The sequence below is a fragment of the Triturus cristatus genome, chromosome 10 (assembly GCF_964204655.1).
Source record: "Triturus cristatus chromosome 10, aTriCri1.1, whole genome shotgun sequence".
NCBI lineage: Eukaryota > Metazoa > Chordata > Amphibia > Caudata > Salamandridae > Triturus > Triturus cristatus.
In genome coordinates this window covers 948,840,014-948,866,261 of record NC_140593.1, presented here as the reverse complement: position 1 = coordinate 948,866,261, position 26,248 = coordinate 948,840,014, and the positions used below count along the sequence as shown (strand labels likewise).

The following is a 26,248-nucleotide window of genomic DNA, read 5'->3' as shown; positions in this document are numbered from 1 at the left end:
TCATGACGGAGTGGTTCCGTCATGAGCAGGGAAGGGGTTAAAAATGCCAATTATCCATAAGCATTTTATACCATGTAAGGATGTTCCAACAAGTATGCAGTCAATGGTGACTAAAAGTCCCTAGGTCTGGACGCCTCTGGCAGCTCTTCAGCATAAATGCCCATTTATTCTTTACGATAAACCAGGTCTTTGATCCATCTTACCAGAGTTGGCACACTTCCCTCTCCACACTTCACACCCCCCCCGCAATGCATTGCAACGGCACGTTTTGCGAACAGGGTAGAAATAGCAGCTATGCATCTATTGCTAGGTTTTATCTTCTTTACTAACCCCAACAAACAGAGTTCTAGCGTACATTCAACCGTTTCCATTGCCATATCTGATAATACCCGAGTAACATTCAGCCAAAAGTTATGAATAGCAGCACATCTCCAGGCCAGGTGTACAAAGTTCGCCCCTTCAACCCCACATCTGACGCACCTTGCATCTTCCCTTATACCAAACCTCATCAGTTGCACATGGGTGTAATACAGCTGATGCAAATATTTAAAGTGTATTATTCAAAGGTTGCAGTTGGCGGTCAATCTCCCGGTCAGTGCACAACATGCCTCCCAATCCACCCAGACCATAGGGACCACCAGCTCATTATTCAGTCAGTCAGTCAGTCAAAGAACTTTATTCGGTTACTAAAAACCATAAAAGCAATACAAAATACATAAAATAACATTAAAAATTCAGTAAAACGGATTTAAAAAGTGATTGCAAATCCTAAAATAAAAGGAACATATCAATAAAAATGAGGAGTGCCAAATTTACAAATGTCAGGTTTGGTGATTGATCTTTGTGGCCAGACTAATTTTCTTTTGTCTAGCGGCTGCTACCAAAAAACACGCTACACCATATGTAACCTGTACCGAGTTCAACATCTGTAAATATAATAGAGCCGGCCGTACCTGCGCAAAATTTAAGTCTTTCAGAATAGGAAAAAGAAATTTTTTGCGGGCCACCAGATAATGATCACAAAGCATCACTAGGTGCAGGGTATCCTGTGTAGAGAAAAAATCGCAGGAGCAGGGTGGGGATTCTTCTGGGATACCCCACTTTGTATACGAGCCAAGCACAAGATGTATCAGATTGAACCTGAACCTTGTAAGTAGAAAACGATGATATGGTTTAGTAACATATTTTAAATAAGGTTCCATGGCCAAAGACGACGAAAGTTGGTAAAGTGATCTTACCATTGGTTTACAAAGCTCAACCGTTTCCCTCTCAGCTTCCAACATATTTCGAAAGTGCTGCTTGACCCACTTTACATCTTCTTTTTTAAGGTTCTGTGGAGAAGAGTACATATCCGGGCGACCTAGCCTAGCGCATGCCGCTCTAACATACGCTAGCCAAGGTATACTATCTGCTTTGTCCAAAGACATGCAGTCTTTAAGAATGCAGTGGTTCAATGTGATCTCCTCGTTTGTCCAGGTTTTAATCCAACATAACAGTGGGGACATTTTTAGGAGATCGGTGACATAACCCAAACCTATTTCGTTATGTATTGAATATGTGGGGGATGATTTCGGGAGTGATAACAAGGCTCGTATAAAATTGTTTTCTACGATTTGAATGCCTGGGGCTGAAACGTAGCCCCATATATCTGCCCCATAGGATGCAATTGCCACACATTTGGCTCTATAAATACAAGTCATGGCTTCCATGGGTCTCGAACCCAATCTTTTAGCAAAATGCATAAGAGCTGTGGTAGATCTACTTACACCATTCTCCTTTAACTTTAGTTGGGCACCCCACGTTCCTTTCTCATCAAAAGTGACTCCTAAATAACAAAAAAAGGGTACCCTCGAAATTGGGGAATTGTTACAGCTAAAGGCCCTAATCTTCGTGTTTTTTCTCCGTGAGCCTGTAACCATAACATGGGATTTAGTGGTGTTGATCTTTAGGTCCAAGGCTTCCATGAAACCACCAAAATGATCTAATAATCTTTGCAGGCCCGTACCAGTCCGAGCTACAAGGACGGCATCGTCCGCATACAGCAGTACCGGAATGGGTAGCCCCCCCATATGCGGTATGTCCAAGGTAGCTGAATCCAGGGATTTCCCCAAGGAATTAATATATAGTGTAAAAAGGAGAGGGGCCAGAATGCAGCCTTGTCTGACCCCTCTTCCTGACCTAAACTTCGCAGTGCATCTCCCTTCCCTTGTGACCCTGACCGAGGCGGACAGATTTTGGTGAAGGTCGTGCAGAAAATTAACCAAGGTGCTATCCAAGCCCATGTCTCGCAAAATAATCCAAAGTTTTGAGCGATTTACCAAATCGAAAGCAGAAGATAAGTCCATAAATCCCAAATAAAGAAGCCCACCCTTCGCCACAGTGTATTTACTAATGATAAGGTGAAGGTTTAAACATTGGTCCATGGTCCCTCTATGTGCTCTGAAACCGTACTGTAAGTCCGATAGGGTCCCGCTCTCCCCTAGCCAGTCCCCCATTCTTTGCAAAATAACTCTGCCCAGAATCTTAACGGCAGAGTCCAACAGGGAGATTGGTCTATAGCAGGCAGGGTCCCCCCTATTCCCTTTCTTAAAAATAGGCACGATAATGGAGGTAGACCAGGAGGAAGGAAAACCAGCTGCAGGTATCGCATTAAACACATTGGTTAGTATTTTTGACCAAAATTGCGGATACTGGATGTAAAGATCTGCAGGGACCCCATCCGGGCCCGGGGCCTTATGTTTACTTGTATCTTTAATCGCCCTCTCAACCTCAGTGATGTTAAACTTCAGGTGAGGTGTAGCATGGGTACTGACTGGTGGCGTTAATGCTGTGGATTCATAAATCTGTTTAAAGTGGCCAAGCCATCTTCCATCTTCGATCACACAGTCCATATCAGTTTTCCCATCCTCGGAAAAGAAAGGCTGGTTCACCAAGGCCCAAAACTTTTTGCTATCTCTCAATACATCAGTGGATAGTAAACTATCCCAAGCTTCCTCCTTAATTTGGTTTTTGCGATTAGTGACTGCAATTTTGTATTCCTTCCTTAGTTTGGTTACTAAGGACCTATCTCTGGGTTTATGTTTTAATGCTTTCAACAGGGCACTGTGTTTTAGCGAGCAATCCTTGTTGAACCATTTAAAGATCTTCTTGTTCCTTAGAGCGCCTGGCCTTAACTCCAAGTTCTTAGAGATCCTTGTACATATTTCCTCATACGCTACCATAACATCAGAACCAGGGGCAGTTGGATCTAGGCACACTGCCAAATTAGCCTCCGCGGCTAATATTTGGAAGAATTGCTCAGGGACAATCATCCCCCACTTAAGGCGCCTTCCCTGATCCTTAGTTGTCAGAACATTTGGAGCTGCCACACTTGTTGATCTGCTAATCCGGAAACAATCTAGGTCCAGCACTAAGAGGACAGGGTGATGATCACTGAAACTAGCAGTAACAACCCTATACTCACGTGCCTTAGACATGACCCCGGATGATACAAAAATATAGTCTATGACAGTATTAGCGTCTCTCCCAATAAATGTTGGCGGTCTGGGTTCACTTTTGCCCTGCTCAATTTCAAATAGATTTAAGTTTGCAAGAAAAGTCTCCAGGCACTCACCCTCGTTTGTGTGTTCAAAATGGGGAATGCCCTCGGTCGGTAAGCCCCCATATCTATCATTAAAACAATCTCCCTCACAGGGATGAATGTTAAAATCACCCAGGATTACCATCTCTGGGACGGAATTGCAATCTTGTCTATAGACTGACAGGAAATCTAACAAGGAGGTCAAATGCTCATTCGCATGAGAAACCTCCTTGGAATTATAAAAATTAATGATCAAAAAAACTTTAGTATCAGATAAAATCCACTCCACAACTAACGTATTCATGGGTGCGGAATCTAATTTTTTAAAGACCCCCGTTAAGTTCAGAGAACATAGTGTAAGTAAGCCACCCTTTGCTCTGCCTCTCGCTCCTGGCACTGCTGGGGTTGAAAAACTACAAAAACCATCCAATGAGAAGCTTCTAGTGGTATCCCATGTTTCTTGGATTGCCAAGACGTCATATTGTTTTACAAACCCTTGCCATATGGGGTCTTGAGCCTTTACATTTAAACCTGCCACGTTCCAGGTTAGAAATTTGCAGTATGATGACTCTGCGTTAGGGGGGGTAAGCGCACCCCGACAACCACCCTCCGCTGGGTCTTTATCAGGGGTATAAGAAGTGTTTAGTTTAATCAAATCCTCCATAGCAACAGCCTTGATTGGTTGGGTAGGAATAATCTGGGAACTCCGATCAGGTTCCAAGCTCTGTGTTTGTCAGTCAACCCAATCTGTGGTTGACAGACATTCAAAACGATTAGCTATTGGGAAGTGCGAGGGATTTTCCAGACCATTTGTAAACTGTTGGTAATGATAGGGTTGGCTGTAATGTGAACCAACAAGAGGGCCGCCTTGACGTAGTCTACCTCTTCTACTCCTTACCTGATTCCATCCCGCATTCCACCCCTCCTCCCACCCATGGGGTTGTATCTCCCAGGGGGGATTAGATCGTTGTCTAAATTTACTGTCATGGGGTCCTTTTAACCAACTCCATCGGTTATCAACTTGATTTTGTGGGAGGTAAAAATAAGACAAAGGTCTAGCAACCACCGTGCTCGTCTGGAATCTAGGGGATCCACTACTACAAATAAACTCTACCACCTCAGTGTTCTCAAAGGTGACCACTACACAGTCCCCTTGTAGGTTTTTTCTATTGCCTCCTACCCACGGAGCTCTCTCAATCATTAAAATATTGCACGGTATGTTTGGCGGGAGAGGATAATTTTTAGATAGCCAATAACATACTTTATTTTTTAGGGCCTGATACGATTCAACTTCTGGCGAAGAGATTTCAGTAACGCCAGTGAGAATAATTACGTAAGGGCAGGCATCAGGGGGAAGATGGATGTTTCTACGGGCCATGCCCTTGGCTCTATCGGGTGCATCAAAAGTTAGAGGCTGTGATAAGTGATCACTTAATGTAGCCTGAGCGGAATTGCTCTTGGTTGTTATCAGGGATTGATCTATTTTCTGAGTTTGATCGGTTCTGGGGGAATTCTTGGGGGTCATTTTTGCGGTCTCCAGCGGTTTGTTAACAGCCACCGAAGGCTTATTGCCCTTTTTAGCTGGAATAATAACCTGGGCAGTTCTATTATTCAAGGTGAAGCTAGGGGCACTTATGTCCTTATGTATGTTTTTTAGGACAGTTTCCAGACAGCGTAGTCTAGCCTCTAAGGGTTCCAGCAGTATTTTTAACATATTAAAAATAGTGGTATTACTCATGCTTGAACCATGGCCCTCCTGTAGTGGAGATTTTGCTGAGTTGCCCGCTTCCCCGGTCAACTCCAGGATTTCCTCCAGGCTATGATCGATAATAGTATCATCAGGAAGGCTCAGGGGTAAGCCACTCTTAATCACATGCGATCCCTCTATGGAATTGGGTAAAACTACTGGCAATTTATCCATGTTAGGGGGGTTAGGGGGAATTCGAACCTTCTTTCCTTTATGAATAGATGATTTGTTGGTTTTTCGAATTTGCTTAGGGATAGCCCCTTCTGTCCGACCCCTTTCTTTTGTGACGGATATATTGTTAGAGGTATTTGACTCGCTTTGTTGCACTCCGCATTCTGATGGGAAATGAAGGTTAGGAGAAGCCTCCAGATCCTGCGAGGTGTTTAAAGCGTCAAGATTCCCAGTCTCTCCAGTACTATGTACTAGGACCTGTATATCTGTCCGAGAATCAGTGTTGGGTGTCTGTGCCTGTGCTATAAGGCCCAAGGAGGATCGTTTGGCCATGGCCAGGTCTTGGGACACTCTCCTATCCATTAAAGTTATACCCTCATCAATTAGCGCATGAGTGCGAATAATAAAATCATCCAAGGTTCCTGTAAGTTTTTTTAGCTCCTACAGCGGCCATGCTTCTGGTTTCACGACAGTTCATGGCCTATAATCCTACCAGTAAGGGCACAAGGGAGCGAAGTACAACCGACTAAGGGTTATGGCCCAGCCCAGCCTCCTCTGGCCTCTGAGGGCCACAGAGGGCCCGCCCTTTGCCCGGGCTTCGTTCCGGGCCTCGTACCGCGCGCGTACCGCTAGCGCGCTTGGGCGTAGGCAGAGATAAGCCCGGAGGAGGAGTAGGGGGCGTGAACGGGAAGAGGAACCAGGTGAGCAGAGTTAGTGGAGCGCAATGCTCCGTGGTCCTCGCAGTCCCGTGGGTTAGTCAATCAGCATCCAGCCCCCAACAAACAGCATAGCGTCCGATACGTTGAAGAACAGCAGAGAGTCCCACCGTTGAGAAGCCCCAGCCAAGGTTTTATACGCTTTGAGGCCAACGAGCGGCTCCCGCGCAGCGGGGGCCGCGAGGCGTGGCGGTGGAGGGAGGAACCAGGCGGGAAGAGGAACCAGGTGAGCAGAGTTAGTGGAGCGCAATGCTCCGTGGTCCTCGCAGTCCCGTGGGTTAGTCAATCAGCATCCAGCCCCCAACAAACAGCATAGCGTCCGATACGTTGAAGAACAGCAGAGAGTCCCCTCATTATTCAATTTCTCAGGGGGTGGGGAACTAGACACATCATTTTCCCTCTGAGAGGCACAATATAGCTTAGTTATCAGTCCCTTGCTCTCCCCAACAGTCAACACCAACTGCAATGCTTTCAACATCTTCAGCTCTTGAGGGAACTCAGGATACAATGTTCGAACTGCCATGCGTAATCTGGATTATGTAAATCCATGCAATGATTTATATGCTTGCTCAACAAGGAAATTCTCCAGGGTCATGAAGAGGCCATACCTATACATGTCCTCTAGCATGGTGACTCCTGCATTTTGCATTCCATTTAGTGCCCCACATTCCAGAGCAGCAGATAATCCTGGGTGAGCGGCTATTGGCATGGCAGGCGCATATAGATATTCTCTCTCTACACGAGCACCCAGAGCCCACCACGTTCTGACAGTGCTTCTGACCCGGTTAATCTCCTTTCTGCGACCCCCATTATCATTATGCAGAACCATAGCAGTAAACTGGACTGAGAAAGACGTATCCGCCTCCACAGCTAAATGTGGCAGAAACCGCAGAGAAAAATACCCGTAATGCGCAAATTGCACCTGAGCACACAGATAGTAGAACAACCCCGTCAATTAATACCCCCCCTATCTGGGAAGTGAATTTAGGAGCAAGATTGCTCAGCAAAGACATGTACTAGGACACCGTTTGGATCTGTCTCCCCTGTTGGCCAGCCCAAAGATGACTGCGCTTCTAGTCTTCAACAACAAAGGATAAGAGGAGAAATCAAGCGGACGCTTTTTTTTACAGTTTTATATAGCGCAAACTAGACCCGAAGTTATTGGGTATCAGAGCGCTTTACATATCACCAGTTTTGTTACACAAGGACACATTCATTTTTGTTAGGCACGGTGAGATTAAGTGATTTGCCCGGAATCACAGGATGTTTAGCATCGTTGACGAGACTTGAACCTGGTTCCCCAGCTTTGAGGTTGACCGCTCTAGCCGTAAGGCTACATCCTCTCCCTGGCACGAAAGGGGATTGTTTAAATTTGGGCAAGGACATTTTTTTGACTAATGTCTCTAAACTGGGTCCAGAGTATTTTGAAACCAAAGAAGCTCTGGTTAACAAGAACATTCACTGGTTGCACAAAGGATGGAATTACAGATCCATAATTAGGGACGACATTGTAGAAGTCAGGCAGTACACTAGCAAGTCTGATCGTTTTGTTCTCATTGGTATACGTTTTGCTAATAGTAAAATTAATGATGGACGAATTGCCCTGGAACACAGACCTCCTCTACTCAACATCACAAAGATACACATTAAAATAAAAGCTCCATTGTTTACTTCTCTTGCAACAAGCAAGGGTGCAGTTCAATCTCAAAAATTGGTATGTGCGCAGAGGGTCAGAAGTTCAGCCATTTTGGTCACATCAGACATTGATTGACTTCCACAGAATTCTTCCCAGGTTGGTATTAGTACTAATAGCATGTTTGCCACAGAATCTGATCCAGGAAAAAAGATTATGCTGCATGGCCATTGGTCAGTGGCTTCCTTGAGAATAGGCCTTGAGGTCACTGTAAATGATCACGTGAACAGCATGCTGTATTCTCACTGTACCCCTTTGGTCACTAGCCCTTCTCAGATTCCTTTAGCTGCGGACGCTGGGTATGGTGCTGTATCAAAATTCATGTCATGGAATGTGACAGGACTCCAAGCTAAACAAAATGATCCTGATTGGGGAGAATTTATTGATAGACATCAAATAATTCTATTGCAGGAAACGGGGCTATTGAACCACTGTACAGTTCTGGATATTTAACTTTTTTTGCTAGTGCCATTCCATCTAGATCGGGTAGAGCCTCTGGATGCCTACTGATTTGGATTAGAAACACAAATTATTTTAAGATGAAAGTCCTAGCTACAGGATCTAAAGACATCCTCGGGATCCTCTTGACATTCCAAAGAGCAGCCTGAATAAAGCTCATAGTCGTGTTTAATATCTATGTACGTTCAGTTCACGACAGTGCCGAATCCTTGACCATAGACGACTTCCAGACCTTACTTGAGGATAATGTACAACATGCTTGGACGATTATCGTAGGTGACTATAATACCAAGTTTGAACCCTTAGATCCTCTTTCTACCCTTATGGCAGACAAGGATAAGAATTGGGGGATTCTTACTCTTGCTAGTGCACCAGCCACAAAATTGCCAAAAGTCGTAAGCCATTTACTGCATCTCTGCCTGCATCATGGCCTAAGAGCCATATATGTATGATCCATATCGGAGTATCAACCCCACCGCACATTTAAAAAGAGGATTTTACACTAGCCATATACACTATATCCTGCTCGATTTGAGGTTATAGTATTATATGGTTGACATGGAGGTTGTCACGTGTCGATAGTGACCATAATTCTCATGTTGCTGATTTTAGCTTTGTCTTATTTTTCAAGCCTCCTGAGCTAGCCACTCATATTTGTTCTATGCTGTTAGCCCTTACAAGAAGCTGAAGAAACATGAAGTAGGCCAATATGAACAACAACACTCAAGTTAAGAGTAAGATATACCAAACACTTGTCGATCACTTTTAGGATTACCTTAGTTTAACTTACGTTACGTTTAGTCTTAAGCATACTGACTTTTTTGAAGGTCTTAAACAGTATTTGATGAAACAAGACAAAAAAACACAGATAACCTCTAAAAGGTTCACTAAAGAATGCAGGGGCTCAAAAGGATACTTGATTAGAGCTATTGAGGAGGGCTCAAAATCAGGCATACTGCAAGCCAGAGAGTCTTACAAGGCAATATTGACCAATTCAAAGGCAGACTGGGAGAAGAAACAGTGGGCTAACCTTCTAGAGGCACCTGGGAAACAAGATCACAGAGCATTTTGGAGAATTATCACTGTGGACAATAACTGCGCCCTTACCGCTTCTGATGTTTTTGTCCCTGTTGATCAGTGGGTTGACCACTTTGTAGCACTATACAAGGATATTCTTAGTATGAGGCATGGCTCCCAGAAGAATGCTAGGAGGGCCTGTCATTTGACGACTCCTGACCCACTGAGCGAATCCTCAATTGTATTCACCCTAGAGGAAACTAGGGAGGCTTTCTCACATACAAAGAAGAAAAAAGCCCCCAACCCCAAGAGTATTCCAGTGGAATTATTCACTCTGAACCAGACATCTGGATGCCCTATTTGAATACTCTAAGCAATGCCATAGCAAGCGGGGACAAGATCCTAGAGTCATGGCATGGTGCCATTGTTGTTCCTATCCATAGGAAGGGCCCAAAAGACACCCCAATAAACTATAGGCCAATTAGGTCCATTGACAATACCCAGAAGGTTTTCTGTAGGCATATTTTGCTTCGCATACAGGATTGGATGAAAGAACACCAGGCCTTTTCAGGCAGCTTCTGTGATTGACCAGACATTTTACTTCATGACCATCTGTTGGAAATATATTAACATCAACAAAGAACATCTGTATGTAGCCTTCATGGACATGAGGACTGCATTTGGTTTGGTACCAATAAATACTCTCTGGGAGGTCTTAGCTCAAATGGGAATCCCTCATGACCTTCTCCATCTTCTTATTAGGTTACACACCAATACATATTCTCAGGTCAGATGGAATGACCGGGGTGATTTGTCTCCCAGGATTCTCATCCAATGTGGTGTGAGGCAGGGGTGTGTAATGGCTCCCACACTGTTCTGTTTATGAATGGCGTGGTTGAAGCATTACGTGTCAGCATGATGCACCCCAAGATAGCTGGCACTTGTACCCCTGTTCTGCTTTTCACTGATGATACCCCGCTGCTCTCTTGTACACCTATGGGCTTGCAGGATTTGTTAAATAATTTTTTCAATTTTCGTAGGAGCAGTGGCCTAGAGATTAACACTGGGAAATCTAAGTATATGGCCATTAAGCCTCATCACACATTTTCAAGAGTAAAATTATCGTGGAGGAGGCGATTACAGAACAGGTCAGGAGATTTGACTACCTAGGAGAGAGGCTCACAGACAAGCTCTCCTGGGGTCTACAGCTGCAAACAAAAAAAACAGTTCTACACTAACACATAGATCAGCAGCCAGAGTAAGAAAGCATAAAATATCGACTAATTGGGCAGTGTACCCAGCCCTTGAGGTTTACAGAGCTGTGGCCACAGGAGGTGCTTTATATGGGACGGAGATCCGGTGCTCCAGTGACACTTCATGACTAGCTGTTACAGAAAATACTTTATTTGATTTTTTTTTAATACCAGGAATGTTCCTGTGAGCATACCACTTATACCCCTAAGATGGGACCTGAACCTAAACAGGAATGACCAAACTGCCCGCCTCAAAATCTTGCTTTATTGTGTCAGAATTTAGACAATTCAGGATCTGGGACCTTACAGAGCTGCCCTACAGGATTAATTATGCTAGATAAGCACTGTAGCACACCCTGGTTGAAAGCTGTTAAAATCTTGCACAGTGAATTCAAGCTTGAGGGCTTGTGGCAAGACCCCAGTAAGTTGAGAAGCAAATCAGCCATGCAGATCAAGGGTATTTATTGCGAACATGTTCTCCAGAAGGTTTGGTGGGAGGTGAGGCAAAATGGCCTGGCAAATAAATATCAAAGCGATAAATGCACCCTGCATTTCGAGCAGTTTATGGATAGAATTACCCCACTTCTCCAAGGCAAAGTCCTTTTATATTTTCTTTTAAGCTGGTGCTCTACCCCTCAGGGCTTTAACCTTGAAGTGGGGCAAAGAGGGGTATGTGACAGGGGACTGACCCTTCTGCCCTAACACAACAGAAACTGAGGCGCATTTCCTGTTATTGTGCCATTGTGTCTCAAACAGAAAAGCCTGAGATTCAGGTGGATTCTCCCATTATATCGCAACATAGGAGTTAGGCATTGTCTGCTGGCCCTGTGTATACTAAGATTGGATACATCGGAGCCTATTGAGTTTGGTCGTTCAAGATTCTTACTGTGGGCATAGTCTGTCAGAGCAATGGCGGTGCAGTCCTGGGCTAGAGGTGTTATAACTATATAATTGCACTCTATTAGGTGTGACAAGAGTATGTGTTCCTGTCTCTTAATTTGATTAACTCAAGAGATGGGCACTAAAGACCTCTCACTGCAAAAGGCCTGGGATTGTCACTAATGGTTTTCTCAAATCAGGTTTTGGAGATATATTGTCAAATGAATGATCATTAAAGTTATGTTAGTGTGTTGTAGTGCGGTATTTCATCTACTCTGCTCCAGGATCTTGCCTCTTGTCAAACAAATTTAAGCCTGATCACAAGGTTTAGAAGGCTGGATCTGCATCTCATCAATACTAACAGCAAACATGAGACTGACCAGGGTTTTCTCCTACCAAGACAACTCACCTTCCCATCATAGGTAAATGTGGTCTCCACTGTTATCACATTTGGAGAACACGGCAACATCAAGAAATATCTAGTTACCGAGACCACCACACACACAATTTACTGAATCTAATATGATCCAAATCCTGCATTTCAAAATAAACAAAAATAGCCACAAGGCAAATGGAGTGCCTTATGTTGTGACTGCAGAAGTATCCAACTTTGCACCAGGTAGAGTTCTCAAATCGGGTTTGGGTAAATCATCATTAACAACAAGGAGATACAGATCATGTTTGTGGCCATAGACAAAAAACAGAACAGAGTATGGAGAAGTTAAATAGAAACGAGGCAAAGAATAAAAAATGTAATGCTTACGACACCAGAAAATAGTAGCATCTACCCCAGGGTTTGAACCAATAAAAAAAATTATAGTCATGAATTTATCAGAGAAAATACTAACAGACAAGGAAATCTGTATTCTAATACTGTGTTTTTGTTCTCACTGAGTCCTGACATTAATGTGCCTCAAATAGAAAATTGTTTTATTTATATTCATGAGAAAACAGATGCAACATAAACTCCATCAGAAAATATTAACATATAACACAGAAGTGCCTGAAAAAAATGATTTGTAATTTGTAGGTCTCGCCTACGCAGCGCGCATGCGCTACTTAGGAGAGACCTAATGCCATCGGCACAGCTTTGGGGGCAAAAACTTGCACGCATTGCATTGCTTACAATGGCAATGCGTGCACGTCTGGCGATTTCCTTTCGCGAGCACGCGCGCCATATGTTGGCACCATATGGTCGCACGCTTCCGCAAGGGAATCTCGCAGGCCCCCTCCCCTGCGCGATTATAGCAAAAGTAAGCAAACATTGGCATAGCCAATAGGTCTCGCTTTTGGGACCTTATAAGTATGTTTACTTTTGCTATAATCGCGGCACATAAAGCGGTGGTGCCGCGATTATAGCAAAAGTAAAGAAATAGAAAAAAACATCAATTTCTTGTGCAGGGAGGGGCAGGGCTGAGGCATAGGAGGGGTGAGGAGGAGTGCAATGTGCACTTTTAAGCATGTATGTATGCTTGGCCGGCCAAACACACATGCCCACTTATGTTTCTCCGGCCCGGCTGTATTGAACAGCTGGTCTGGGGAAACCCCACAGACTCCCTGTCCTGAGCAGAGCGTCTTTTGAGTCCACTCAGGCCAATTCCTGCGCTACTCTCATATGAAAGCAGCGCGGGCTTGGATGGAAGTCGTGATTCTTTCTCAGGGACTTCAGGAACTGCAGCAGAGGAGCGCAAGGTGGACAGTGTTGATTTTTATCATTAACCCAGTCTCCCCCCTGCCGCATGCTCCCCACACTTGGTGCCCGCTGGCCCCTCTCACCCTCTGAGCTTCCTGCTGGCCCCTTAACCCAGCGCCATTCCCCCTATCCACCCGCCACGCTGGTATTTTTTTGCGTCCGCTGCCACTGGTCCAGATTATACTGATGTTACCTTGAATGGAACATCACTGTACACAAGTATGAGGCTTGAAGGTTGCCTAATGGTATTGAGATACTCTCCGAGTAATCCGGATCTTACCATTTAAATAATCAGTTGTTTCTAGACATGATTGAGTTAATTCTTTATCATAATACTTTACATTTTATGAGAAGTTCCTTCTTGAAATCGAAATCACAAACCACTGGCTCATGTTTGAAGGTTTTAGATGCACATCTATTCCAGTGTCACCAGGAACAGATAGTAGTGTCGCACACCAGCCTGGATAAATGATACAAGCATGTAGTTCTGGGAATGTACTAGATCAATGCCTGGCATTTTATTTGGGATACAGTTACCATAGCGCTATATGAGAATTTGAATCTTAATTAAAATATTTGACATTTAAATTTCACATACAGGTAGAGAAGGGAGTAACAGAATATCAGATCTGAAACTTAGAATACTTCGGACAGTATTTCTCTAAAAAATGAGAGTTTAAACAAGTATACTCTGAAAGCATTAAGCCGCCAACTTTGATTATAAGTATACAGTACAGTAAACGTAAGAGAGAAAAACTGAGCTTCAGTAAATAAATACATTTTCATGAACTGGCAAAAAATATAAAAGGAAAATTAGGTGACATGGGATTTTCTCATTAAATATTAGTTTCAGCAATGGGTAGGGTATCAAATAAATGTGTTGATGCCATTTTGATTGAGAAACTAGAGCACAAAAAGAAGCAATAATGTAGAAGGTTCATTAAATATAACGAAACCACTGGAATGCATTTAGAAGTCCTATAGAACAGACACACCTCACAACTGGATTTATTGCGACAAGCCTGTATAAGAGACAGATGTAAAATAATTTTCAGCAAAGTTCTAACATTAAAGACGTAAAAAAGTAAACTCAGCTGAAATTTAGACCCTCTAGCATTGTATGGTTATTGAACTCGTTAGGGGCGTTTCATAACTTTGGCAAACACAATATGTGTCATATGACCAGATGTACGATGCCCAAAATAGTGCCTTGCAAATTGCGAGTATTTTGCGACTCGCAATTTGCGAGGCGCTATTTGGATGTACAACAGTGTGTAACACACTGTTAGCGATTCCCAATGGGGTCGTGTTAGAAATGGGGGTCTCTAGTTGGCAATGGCTTGCACCTTTGTTGAAATAGGGACCCTTACTTCTAGTCAGGGTAAGGGGCTACACTCCTAAAATAACCCCTGCTCACCACCTTGGTAGCTGGGCACGAGCAGACAGGCTTATCTCAGAGGTAGTGTGTAAAGCATTTGTGAACACATACAGTAATACAGTGAAAACACTACATATGGACACCATACCAGTTTAGAAAAATTGGTAATCTTTACTAGACTTAACACAAGACCAAACGACAAAAATCCACAATACAATAGCAAGAATATGACTTTATAATGGTAGAAATAACTTAGTTCAATGTAGATGTAAATGCAACACTTTACTCTGAAAGTACCTTGGATGCGTCACGCAAACAAGCAAAGGTCGCAGGGAAGGTGATGCGTCGGTGCCTTGCTTCGGGGGAGGTGATGTGTCGGTTCCTTACTACAGGGGAGGTGATGCGTCAGTTTCTTACTGCGTTCCGGTTACCATGTGACAAGATGGCGCCTTGATTCGAGGTGACGATCGAGTGCAATGCGACAAAATGGCGGCTTTGATGCGATGCAACAACATGGATGCGATGCATGCACGCCCGATGGCCGTGCGTTGAAATCATGAACTTTGGAGCCACGTCAGGCCCTGCAACAAGCTTCTCCGGTGATGCGACGGCAACCTCTACGGTGGCAGCCGGCTTCTCCGGTGATGTAACACGCTACCTTGGCGATGCAACGGCGAACAGCTGCGGCGGCGACACGCTTCTTCGGCGATGCGACGGCAACTGCTGCGGCGGCGACATGCTTCTTCCTCGTTGCATCGCGCTTCCAGCTCCCGGTGACAAACAGTCTCTAGAGGTCCTAAACAGCTGCAGGCACCTCTCTGTAGGTTAGAATTCCCAGCAAGGAAATTCAGAGGGAGCTGGTGATGAAGTCTTTGTGTCCCTGAGACTTCAGACAGGAGGCAAGCTCTCTTCAAGCCCTTGGAGATCTTCCTCAAGATGGCAAAGCAAACAGCAAAGTCCTTTTCTCCTTTCCTTGGCAACAAGTAACCACTGCAGGCCAACCCCAGACAGCAAACAGCACAGGGGCAGTAATCCTCCTTTAGCTTCTCCGGTTTCTTCTCCTTGGCAAAGGTTCCTCTTGATTTCCCAGAAGCGATCTAAAGTTCTGGGGTCTGGGTCCCCCTTTATATACAAACAAATCCTTTGTCTCTGAAGGCAGAGAGTGTCTGTACCTAGTCAAAACCAGTTCTGTCCTACTCGGTGCAGCTTCCTGGCAGGAGGTGGAGACAGCATTGTTTGAGAGCAGACCTGGCCCAGGTAGCTGAAAGGAAATCTCCTCCCCCTACACTCTATTCTATGAGGGCTCAGGTCAGTGAAAGGAAATCTCCGCCCCCTACTCTCTATTCAATGCAGGTCCTATTCAGCCCAGCCCTGACCCATCAGACTGCTGGAGCCAATGGACATGGAATACACAAACCTAGCAGAGGCATGCTGGATGGTTAGGCAAGAAAATACCTACTTTCTAAAAGTGGTATTTTCAAACACAGAATGTAAAAATCACCTTCACTAAAAGATGTATTTTAACATTCTGAGTTCAGGCATACTAAACTCGAATTTCTACCTTGTTCCTTTGGTCAGTTAGGATTATAAGATTTTATAATCAAACTGCCCATTCAGGCCTATGGGAACAGGTAGCCTTATAATAGTGAAAAATGAAATTGGCTGTACTTCACTATCAGGACATGCCACACACATCAGGGCATGTCCTACCTTTTACATACAATGCACCCTGCCCTTGGACCTACCTTAGGGGTGACTAATATGTTGAAAAGGGAAGGTTTAAGAACTGGCAAGTGGGTGCACTTGCCAAGTCAACATGGCAGTCCTAGACTGCACGCAGGCTCTGCAATGGCAGGCCTGAGCCATATTTTACAAACTGCTTCTGTGGGTGGCAGAATCAGTGTTGCAAGCCCACAAGCAGCATTCGATTTACACATGGTGCAGTGTACTAGGGTCTGACAAGTAAATCAAATAACCAATCATGGAATCACTAATCCATTACATCATTTTACAATACGGAGCACTTGCACTTTGTCACTGATCCTCGGTGGCAAAGTGTCCAAAGCATCTAGACCAACAAAAACAGATGAGGCAACAGCAAAAAATGGAAGGGAGACTCACGCCAATGGTGCCAAATTTAACAGGTCGCAAATTGAGAGGCTCATGAATATTAATGAGCCTCTCCCAATTTGCGACCCCATTGGGAATGGCAGGCCTTCCCAGGTGTGGTAGCCAGCTGGGCTCAGCAGACCACCATGTCATGGACTGCTTTTAAATAAAGCAGTTTTTTTTAAATGCAGCCCATTTTCCTTAAAGGAAAACGGGATGCATTTTTTTTTTTTTTAAATGAAACATTTTCGTTTAATTTTTTAAGGACAGGCAGGGGTCCCAGGGACCCCTGCCTGCCCTTAAAAAATATTTCCCCTTGTTAGAAGGTGGTTCTGAAACTATGGGCCGCCCGGATTTTTCGCTTTTTGAGCATCCAATTGTTGAGCTTTTACTGTGGGGGAGCCTCATAAGTTGGGACTCACCCACAGTGAACTCAGGATGTAAGAGACTGCATAGGGATTTTACTGGTGTTCCCCTGGCTTGACCAGGCCACTGCGCAGCAGCTGGAGTAAGGGACACCGGGCTGGTTACATGCAGACACATGTGTACATGCGTGTGCCCACGTGTACGGGCTGCGCAGGAGAGATTCCTAGCGTGCGCAGTCCAGGAGCAGCTACAAAGTGAATGGTGTGGCAGGACTTATGCAGTATAGGGTGTTGATATGGAATAGGCTTTATACACTGAAAAGAAACATGCCAGGGAAAGTCAGTGTGTTTTACTGTGTTTTCACTTCATTATTCCCCTATGGGGATGTGGGGCCCATGGCTAGATTAACTTCCGTTAGGCCCACAGATTCCAGACACGCACTTATGTCCAATGTAGCGAATGTGAAAATAAGTATTCTGCAGAGTCCAAAGTCATATTTGTACTGCTTTTGGGTCATCCAGAACTGTCATATTTCTCTGAGCCAGCCATGACCAGACCCAGGCTGAGGGCTGACCTCAGCTGGATAGATTGATAACCTTTCTTCCACAAGTGAGGGCCTCCTCTCCATGAAGAGATGATGGGTGGGGCTACAGACTCTTCCATCACTAGGTGCCAGGCACCAGGCTGCACCAAGGAGGGAAGGAGTTGGGTTTCAGAGGCCATGTGGCCAGAGACACTGGACGACGCCATTTTTAACAAACCCAGAGGCTGGACAAGAAGGAGGGAGCAGGGGCAGGAAAGTGATGTGTCGCTGTTTGATAGGACCAACAGGGACTTCCTGCCAGCCCCCTACTCAACTTTTAAAAAGTGCTTGCACAGGAAGAGAAGCTCTCTCTGGGGTGTGGTCTGCTGAGGCTGAAGGTGCTGGAGCCTGGCGCAATGGGCAGTTGTAAGGAGAGACCCCCTGACTGCCCCCAGGACCCTAACAGCACCAGAAGAATAGCCCAGGACCGGTGCGCAGGAGCAGTGGCCTCTACGCAGGGAGAAGAGAGGCCACGGAGGAGAGCCAGGCGAAAGGCTGGCGCAGGGAGCCAGTGAAGACAGCACCCTGCTGAATCAGAGACCCCGAGGGCGGAGGAGAGTGTTCCCAGTGGCTGGAGCTGGTAAAGAGGAGCATGAAGCACCCCATAATGCCTCGCCAGGCATTTGGAAATCTGCAGTTTTGGTGCTTTGTGGCCCCCAGAGGAGGGGGGTCACCCTCACTTGTGAAAAGGTGCTGGGGGAGCTGCTGGAGAAGCGCAGTCTTTCCCACCCCCAGCACGAAGAAATCTGCCGTTTTGGTGCCTGGTGGCCCCCAGAGGAGGGGGTCACCCTCATGTGTGAAAAGGGGTGCAGGGGGGGCTGCAGGAGCACCGCAGACTCCCCCAGCATAAAGAAGAACAGCCCACCCATAAGTTTCACAGGGCATCTGAAAGAATAACCCCTCAAGAGCTCAGCCAGCCTTTAACACCTTCTAGGCTGGAACTTATGTTCTACAGCTGAGGGTGTACTATGAAGTGCATCATGGAGTGAAGGGCTGAGTTGGGGATGTCTGGAGAGGGGAGCATCCCCTGGAGGTGAAGTGGTGTAATTTCACCGAAATGCATTTACTATTGGTTATTTCTTTTTAGGTGGACTGAAAGTCACATGTGTAAAGTGAAGTACCTGTGTAAGGTGATGTTAAGCTAAATGGAGTTATGTTGCTGGACCTTCCTGCTAGGGGGTCTGGCTGTATTTGCGTAATCCCATGCTTTTACCTGTGATTCCTTTTAAAGTGAAGAGGCGCACTGCAGGAGAAGTGTAGTTGCCAGGAGTACTTCTTTTGAAGGGACTGTAAGTCACATGAGTAAGGAGATGTCATAAGCCAAGTGGGGTTATGTTGCCAGACAGTCCTGCTAGGGTGTCTGGCTGTATATGCGCAATCCTGTGATTTCATCTGTGATGCCATTAGGGGCTTTAATTGCAATGCATTCAAATGATCAACCAAGGTGATGAGTTACTGTCATTCTAAAGTGTGCGTAAACATGGATTCTTGCTGCTGCGCTTAGGTGAAGAGCCCAGACTGCTAGCCCTTAAGATATAGAGGTGCATACTTTATGGTCAGTAGGAGATGCTCAGTCAGGGTCATGTGTCACCAAGGCAGGTTTACCCCTTTTTAATGCTTGTTGAGGTAATGGGGTGGGTCCCCACTGGGATGGTGCCAGTGCGCAGGGCCCTCGCTCCAGGTTATGTTCAACTATCTGCATTGGGGGCAAGTTGATGTGCATACACGGGAGTGGTGGTACTAGACCGCACCCCCCCTTTGCGGGAGGGGTGGAGATGTTATGGAATGTCACAAAGTAATTCCAACAGCTTATGTATATTTGTAAATTGGTGCATAGTATTGAGTAGTGTGTGTGTTTAATAAATGTACTCTTACTTTTATAAAGCAAAGTACAGACTGGACAATCAATTATTGAGTGTTATTTTTGTGCACCTGCAAATGGCGATTACTAGCCCACATCACCTCCCTTGAGTAAGCCTCAGACTGCTCTGCAACGCTACCCTCTGAGAGTCAGGCGCTACAATTGGGTGTTTGGTTCCCAGTGAAGGACAAATGTAGTCATGTTATTTGTGCAGACCTCACAGATGCTGCCTCGTTTTCCAACACCCCTGCATTGGCAAAGGGGAAGGGGTCCCCTGGGGACCCCTTCCCTTTTTGGACCCCACTACCACCCTCTTGAAGAGGGTGGTAATTTGCAAGTGTTTTGCTATCTCAATTGAGGTCGCAAAATATTTGTACATGGGGTTGCGCTAGCTATTTGGAAGGGAACGCTCCTTCCGAACAGCGAGTCGCAGTTCCAAAATAGTGAGTCGCAAATAAATTGCGACTCGCTATTTTGGTATGGTACATACCCCTATTGGTTTTTGCATGCGCAAAAAGGTTCGCAAACTCTTTTGTGCATGCAAAAACCGTCGTACATCTGGCCCATAATGGTATAAATTGAAATAAAGATTCTTTATTGCACACACAAAAACTGAATTGAGAGAAGACTTCTTGTAAACTGTGAGATCATATTTGGTGCATATGAAGGTATTTGCTCTTGCATTCTAATTTACTTTGTTGATATCATAAAAAGTTTGAAAACAAGAGGTGCAGAACAGGTGAGAGCCATACAAAGAACTATCTACTTTATTCAGCAGCCACAAATTAGAATGTGCGACATGAAAGTAGATTGTAGAGTCTATGTTTTGTGGAAGAACATAAAGTCAGTACCACAGAAACATTCTACAGAAGTGTTTACACACCCCACAAAGAAGGTGAGTGAATGTTTGCTGGGACATTTTGTTCAGTACTGCATACCACAGTGGGCGTTTTTAGGTCTGACTTGACACCACAATCATTGTACTGCCTTATGTGATCAAAAGAAAAAGAGCAGTGAAAACACTACTGAGAGATGGGCTTTCCCTCCGCCCACATATAAATTTTGCTCCCAGCTCAGCATTTAATCTGGAAGAAGTGGTGTTCCTCTGCTGGAAAAACAGGTTTAGTGTTTGTATTGCAATACTGTATTGTTACTATTTGTATGCTCAACATGATAGGCCTGTGTTGGTTATGGTGAAAAGCCAATAGTCAAGGATACAAGCCTGATGGGTAAGTTGGAAAATGTTATGTCAAATGCCATAGAACTGATTTGTTTATTATGAAAAGCTATTACAAAGCCAATAGGCCTGAAGTATTTAGTGTGAAAATCATGTGTCCAATAGGTCTATAATAAATTGGGTTGTTGGTTGACTGGGGAGTGAGCCCTGGTCAAGCAGCAACCACAATCCTTGTCAGGGTGAGGCACAAGCCAACCTTAAATTAACCCGTGCTCAACCCTCTGGAAGCTTGACACAGAGCAGTCAGGGTTAACTTAGAGGCAATGTCTAAAGTATTTGTGCAACACTTCAAACAGTAATAAAGAGAAATACCACACAGACAAATCCCATACCAAGTTAGAAAAATCAAACTTTCTTTAAAAAATAAAAAACCAAAACAACAAAAAGCAGTTGGACAGGAGATCTGCAATTTTAAAGATGTTGGTGAAAATAGCACCAAAATCCACAAAGTGGCACCTCTGGATATCTGGTTGCGCCAGACCAGGACGGAGCCACAAGTGCAGGCCGAGTGCAATGGAATGTGGGCCGGCTACAGGGATTCAGTTATGCCCACTGAACAAAGTACCTTAAATCCTGGTTTGAGGAGCGTTGAGAGGATCTGGGTCAAAGGTGCATTGCGCAGACAAAGCAATGCGTCGCTCCAAGATGCGGCGAAGCTGCGGACTAAGGCTCTGTGTCGTCCTCGATTATCCCATTGACTAGGTCTTGCGATGCTAAGTCAGGCATTGCAGATGCGTCGCACAGTCGAGGCGATGTGTCGGCTCAGAGGAGTCGCGAGGCTGCGATGAGGAGTCCAGCATCATCGTTGAGGCTGCCATTGACAAAGGATGTGAGGACTTGTGTCGAGGATGCATTGCCCAGCAGTGGTTCCAATGGGCTAGGATGCGAGTTTTTCCGATGGGTCCAACCCACGCATTGGCGATGCATTAGTTCTGCTCGGGTTTGAGCCATGCAATGGAGGAGAAGCATCCGTTCTGCTGGATCACAGAGGCTGGCAAAACACCTTAAGCACACTTCCAATGCTCCTAGACTGGGATGCCACCAATTGGCAAGGTAGACTCACAGATGGCAGAGTTCAGGTACAAGGCTGTTGGAAGCCTGCTGTGCCTCCAAGGCCTCAGATCAGGAGGCCAGTCAACTAGCCCTTTGGTCACTCTGGGGTTCAGGTTTCTAGAGATGTATGTCCAGTCCTTTTCACCCAAGCAAGAGGGTAGTAGGTCAGCAAAACAGGGCAGCAGTCTTTAAGAGCAGCAGTTCAGCAGAGGCGCAGTCCTTTCAGACCACAGCAGTGCCTCCTGGCAGAGTATCCACAGGTCCAGAAGTGTACTGAAGAGTTGGTGTCTGTAGTCCAGTATTTATACCCAGCTGTGCTTTTGCAGTGTGGAAAAGCTACTAGAACCAGACCTTTGAAGTGCACAGGTTCTGTGCTCTCCATGCCCTGGCTCAGACTAACTACAGGAGGTATGCAGCCCTTTGTGTGGGGGCAGGACACAACCTATTAGGTGTAAGTGGGACTGTGCTCAGCCCCTCCCTCCCTCCCATCCTACCAGTGATGGCTCTTTCAGGCACACCTAAGCTCCCTATTGTGTGTGGCTGTCTAGGAGCAATACACAAAGCCCAACTGTCAACTACACCCAGTCATGTGGCCCAGAGACAGGCTGAATCCTCCAAATGGCTAAGACAGGAAAATGTCAACTTTCTAAAGATGACATTTTCAAAACTGTAATTTAAAACCAAACTTCATCATAAGTTAGTATTGTTCATTACAATGCCAAAGACAACAAACATGAACTGGTTACCTGTTCCCATTTGGAAATTACACTTCTGAAATGTAATAATGTAAAATGCAATGTTGTTCTATACAAGAGGTAGGTCCCACAGTAACATTTGTAATTATATGTATAGCAGTTTGTTGTGTGAATAAAAGTACTTTTTCTTTACAAAAAAAATAAAAACACTGGACATTGATTAATTAAGGATTATTGAGCACGCTATGGAGTTCTTTAACATGTATTTAAACCCTTTACTTGATTGAATTTTTTTTTCGGCCTTACTTTTTTCAACAACATATTAATATTCAATTCATGATACACCAAAGAACTACTTACCTTCCCCCTTAACTCCAGGAATGTCTGCTTCAGCATCATATTTTATGACGAATAGCCCTTTGAAGTTGAAGGCAGGAAAAACAAAGTGTTGGTTCTAGGGATTCATCATTAGACTTGGACTTCCATTTGGTAGTTACTGGCTTTTGGCCCACTCTAAGCCCCTGGTACTATGACAACAAATGTTGGTGTTACTATCAATGCTGATATTACCTACTGTCTACACATCAACAAGATCTCTGGTATGTTAATCCCTTTTGATGCACTAATGGACAATTCTTCCTTACCTCTCAGTTAAAGGAAGAAGATTGGCGATACAGGCAGCCATCTTATCCTATTTGGATTAAAGGAGCACAATGTTGCTTGACTCACCTAAATGTCTTATGCGCCACCTTCAGATAGCGCAAAATGCAGCACTTAACATGGCTTAGCACTGCCTTGTAAATAAGGCACCCTTTCACGCTACACTTAGTGTGAAAGGGGAGGGCAATGGGTGTTACTGTGGGCGTTCCACCTCAACACCCATTGATTTTGACGCTGCCCCATATATACAAGGGTGGCGTAAATATGGGGCAGCGCCACGATTAAGATCAGTGGAAACCTGATCTTACCCATGCAAAATAAGGAGAAATGTTTAATTTCTCCTAGTTTTTTCTGTTTCCATGTGTGCTGCGTTGTGCAGCACACGTGGAAACAGCAAAACATCAATGATTGTTTATGTGCAGGAAGGTGTCCATTCCTGCAGAAAAACAATCTTTAAATGGTGTTTTGTAACTTCTATGTGTGCTCCTCAATGCAGCACACGTAAAAGTTACAAAACACCATTTAAAGATTGTTTATCTGCAGGAGGGACACCTTCCTGCACATAAACAATCACCTTCCTCAATGCAGGCACTCTTGTACAGTGGTGCAAGAGTGCCTCCGTTGACGCTAGAGAGCTAAATTTAGTGCCAACGCAGGGCTGCAGCATATTCTTGTAAATATGGTGCAGCCTTGCGTTTCTAAAGTGACCGAGCGTGCCGTTAGCCTTCTTAGCTTAATGACACGCTTCGCCACTCAACTTGTAAATATGCCCCTTTGTGTGGTGCACAAAGCACTTTAAGGCACGTGTCCCAACTAGCTCAGCTATCAGTTGCACCCCAAGTGCCCTCCCACATGCTTCATTCCTATCCTCATGCACTTTTGGCTGTGGTCATATTCCATAGTACTAGAGCCTGCAGACGTTCCTTCTTGTTTCTCACTGCTAATCCAAGTGCACCAGAAAGAGAAGACTCTCCCAAAGTGATGTACCTGTGAGAGTGCAGGCTTTAGCATACTAAAGCCAGACCTATTGACATTGACAATACTTGTTTACTTTTTACTCGTCATAAAAGTGAGCTGTTTGAGCTTTATTTTACTAAAAGAGAAATCCAGTGAACTACACTTTAAATTAGAAAAAGAGACATTTCTTACATCAAACCATTACAGGATCTCAGCCAGGTTATGGATACAGAGTGGATGGAAGAATTGGGGGAAAGAGAGGACTTTTTCAGAGATGATAGAACCCGAAACATTGAGATGTCTCACCTCACACTTGAAGGGCTTTTCCCCAGAGTGCTGAAGTGAATGCACCTTGAGGGACATGCTCCGCTTGAATGACTTCCCGCAAGTCTCACAGGTGAAAGGCATGTCCTTGGTGTGAGCTGCAGAAAGAGCAGAATCGAAAGGCATGAGGACAAGCGTGACATATTCCATAGAAGACAGAGCTCACGAAATCCAATCAGTAAAAAATAAAATACATTCAACATCATGGACATTGCTGCACATCTAGTAAGCGCATGGGCCGGTTCGCCACACCAAGGCAAGAATGCATGGAATTGACAAAAGAAACTTTGACCCACTGCAAAACGAGGAAATGTCCTGTTATTATGGTCCTTTTGCAAAGATGTGTCATTTCAACCATCGCCAGAGATTAAATCACTCTGAAGGTTCTGTCTCTCTTCATGCTGTTTGCTTTTTCCCCAGTTATGCATTTTTTTTTTTTAAATAAATTATTTCCTCGCTGTTAAATGAACGATCACTGGTTGTAAGCTGCATAAGCTATTATTCAGTTATGACTTTGTACTTAATTCAATGGTTTATTATAAATGTGGTACTTAATTAAATGCTTTGCGCTGCAGTGGGGGTGCCTGTGAAAGAGGTGAGGGTCGGGTGGGTTGAGTAATCTACAGAAATGTGTATAGTCTTTGGCTGGCATTATTGGAAAATATGATATTCATGAGAAACATCAATGAGTGATGGCTTGTGAGCAGAACTCTTTTTGGGATTATATCATTCATGATGCAAGCTACATGGGAATGTTCTTTGACATGAAAGCTAACTTTCAGCAGTTCTGCTCAAGATCATATATTTTATCCTATGCTTCTATGATGCACAATCAGCTCTAATGATGATTACAATTATTAATGTAATTTAAACCGCAAAAAATAAATAAATTATTTCACTGAAACAATTCTCTGATCATTGTCCCTAATGTTGTGCTGCACATAAGCAGCACTGTAGCCCAGAAATGGGAGAGTACAATGGCTGGGAGGGGCTACCCTTTTCAGAAGACACACACCTTTTTGTCAATTTAAGAACAACTAAGATTTCAAAAACATAAGCTATGAGGGCACAACGCAATTCCTGATTTGCAGAATTTTTAAATGGTGAGATTTTGTATTTTGTAAATGTACACCTGTTTTATTGGAGTATGCAGAAATAGTTGTGCATGTCAGAATTGCTAAAAATAACCTGCAGTTGCACATTCCCCCGAGTTCTCCAGGAATTCTTTATGAATAGCTAACAAAAACAGAGAAATGTATTCTAAAAGAATGCGTTTTCATGGTCAAGTTATAACTTTTTCTTTGGCTATTTTGTGAACTTGGCCCAAGATGTAGAAGGCAATACACAATGAAGCCTAAAGAAGGACACAATACAAATGAACACATATTTGTGTAACTGATCCACAACACCTCCCCATTTAACACATTTCCTGATTCAAGCCATCTTCTCATACACGTCTATGTTCAATATGGGATTGAGCCTCAAGCCATATGTTTGGGACACCACTGACTGCCTAATGTGTTCTAAGAGTTGGAGTTCTGCCTTGCTGTCTTTGAACAAACTAACACACCCGATGGGAAGTATGGGTGGAAAGAAAAACCTGAATTTGACACTTGGTTCCTGATCACATTCAGCAAAGTGCAGCCCTAAGTCAATACTCACCAACCATGTGCTTCCTGACATGGGCCATGGTGTAGAACTTCTTTTCGCAGATCTCGCAGGAGAACTTCTTCTCTGCGTAGCCGTGAACTATTTTGTTGTGTTCATGGAGGGACCACAGTTTCTTGAAAGGCTTCCCACAGGTGATGCACTGTCAG

At 44.4% G+C, this 26,248-nt stretch overlaps 1 protein-coding gene across 6 annotated transcripts in view; it reads right to left on the bottom strand.

The window, feature by feature from the left end:
- Positions 1-26,248, bottom strand: part of ZBTB47 (zinc finger and BTB domain containing 47) — a 296,077-nt gene that overhangs the window by 42,454 nt on the left and 227,375 nt on the right. For all 6 annotated transcript variants that reach the window (XM_085628788.1, XM_085628787.1, XM_085628792.1 and 3 more), the window contains 2 exons: positions 26,094-26,241; positions 24,414-24,529 (listed from right to left, as the gene is read on the bottom strand). In XM_085628788.1, the coding sequence (XP_085484914.1) occupies positions 24,414-24,529; positions 26,094-26,241 (264 nt within the window). The remainder of the gene's footprint in view (positions 1-24,413; positions 24,530-26,093; positions 26,242-26,248) is intronic.